Consider the following 727-nt stretch of genomic DNA (forward strand, 5'->3'; position numbering starts at 1 on the left):
ACAGAGAGAAATGTACTGAATATTTCACTTCAGCACTGCGCCTCCTCTGAGTCTGGGCATGATATTCTCTTTCCTCCTAGTTGTAGAATTTCCTCTCAGCCAGCCTTCCTGTGGTTCTGGATGATGTTCCTTCCATCTTTTAGGTGTATTTTGATTTGGTTGTTCAAGGCAGCAATCTCCAGGGTTAACCTATGCCACCATCTTGGTTCTCTATTCGTCTGTTCTTGAATTTATGGTCTTTTTCTCAATATATGCCCTTCTCCCATTGCTTTGCAGTTACGGAAACTAAGCTGGCTAACTTAGAGAGAAAGCTGAGGAGCATGGAGGCAGAACTGGACCGCATCAAAAAATGTAAGCCTCTTCCTGCCCCACTAGCTTCCTGCTCTCCCCTTGTCCTTGAGCGCTCTGGGTTTTCAGGAGGTGGAATAGAACTAACAATTGTGAACACTGATTATATACCAGGGCCTGTGCTAGGTTGGCATTTTCTCATAATATGGTTTCATTCTGTCCTCTCATCACTGCTGTTTGTGAGCATTATGCTTATTTAATTTATTGGTGAGAGAAAATAGGTCCAGGATTTACAGATAATTCATTCAGCATCACCCAGGTGGGAAGCAGCAAAGAAAAGCTTGCATGGAGGTCTGCTGCCTCCAAATCCTTTCTTCTTCCTCAGCACCCACTGTTCTCAAATGGCTATCCCTGCCCCTTTCTCTCCTGGCATCCCAGC

General features: G+C 44.8%; 1 protein-coding gene across 1 annotated transcript in view; it reads left to right on the forward strand.

Moving 5' to 3' along the window:
• LOC102753180 (mannose-binding protein A) overlaps nt 1–727 on the forward strand; it is a 7,522-nt gene that overhangs the window by 4,220 nt on the left and 2,575 nt on the right. Inside the window, 1 exon segment of the mRNA XM_015557777.1 lies at nt 277–351. Within this exon segment, the coding sequence (XP_015413263.1) occupies nt 277–351 (75 nt within the window).

This window comes from Myotis davidii, unplaced genomic scaffold (assembly GCF_000327345.1).
Source record: "Myotis davidii unplaced genomic scaffold, ASM32734v1 scaffold112, whole genome shotgun sequence".
NCBI classification, from domain to species: Eukaryota; Metazoa; Chordata; class Mammalia; order Chiroptera; family Vespertilionidae; genus Myotis; species Myotis davidii.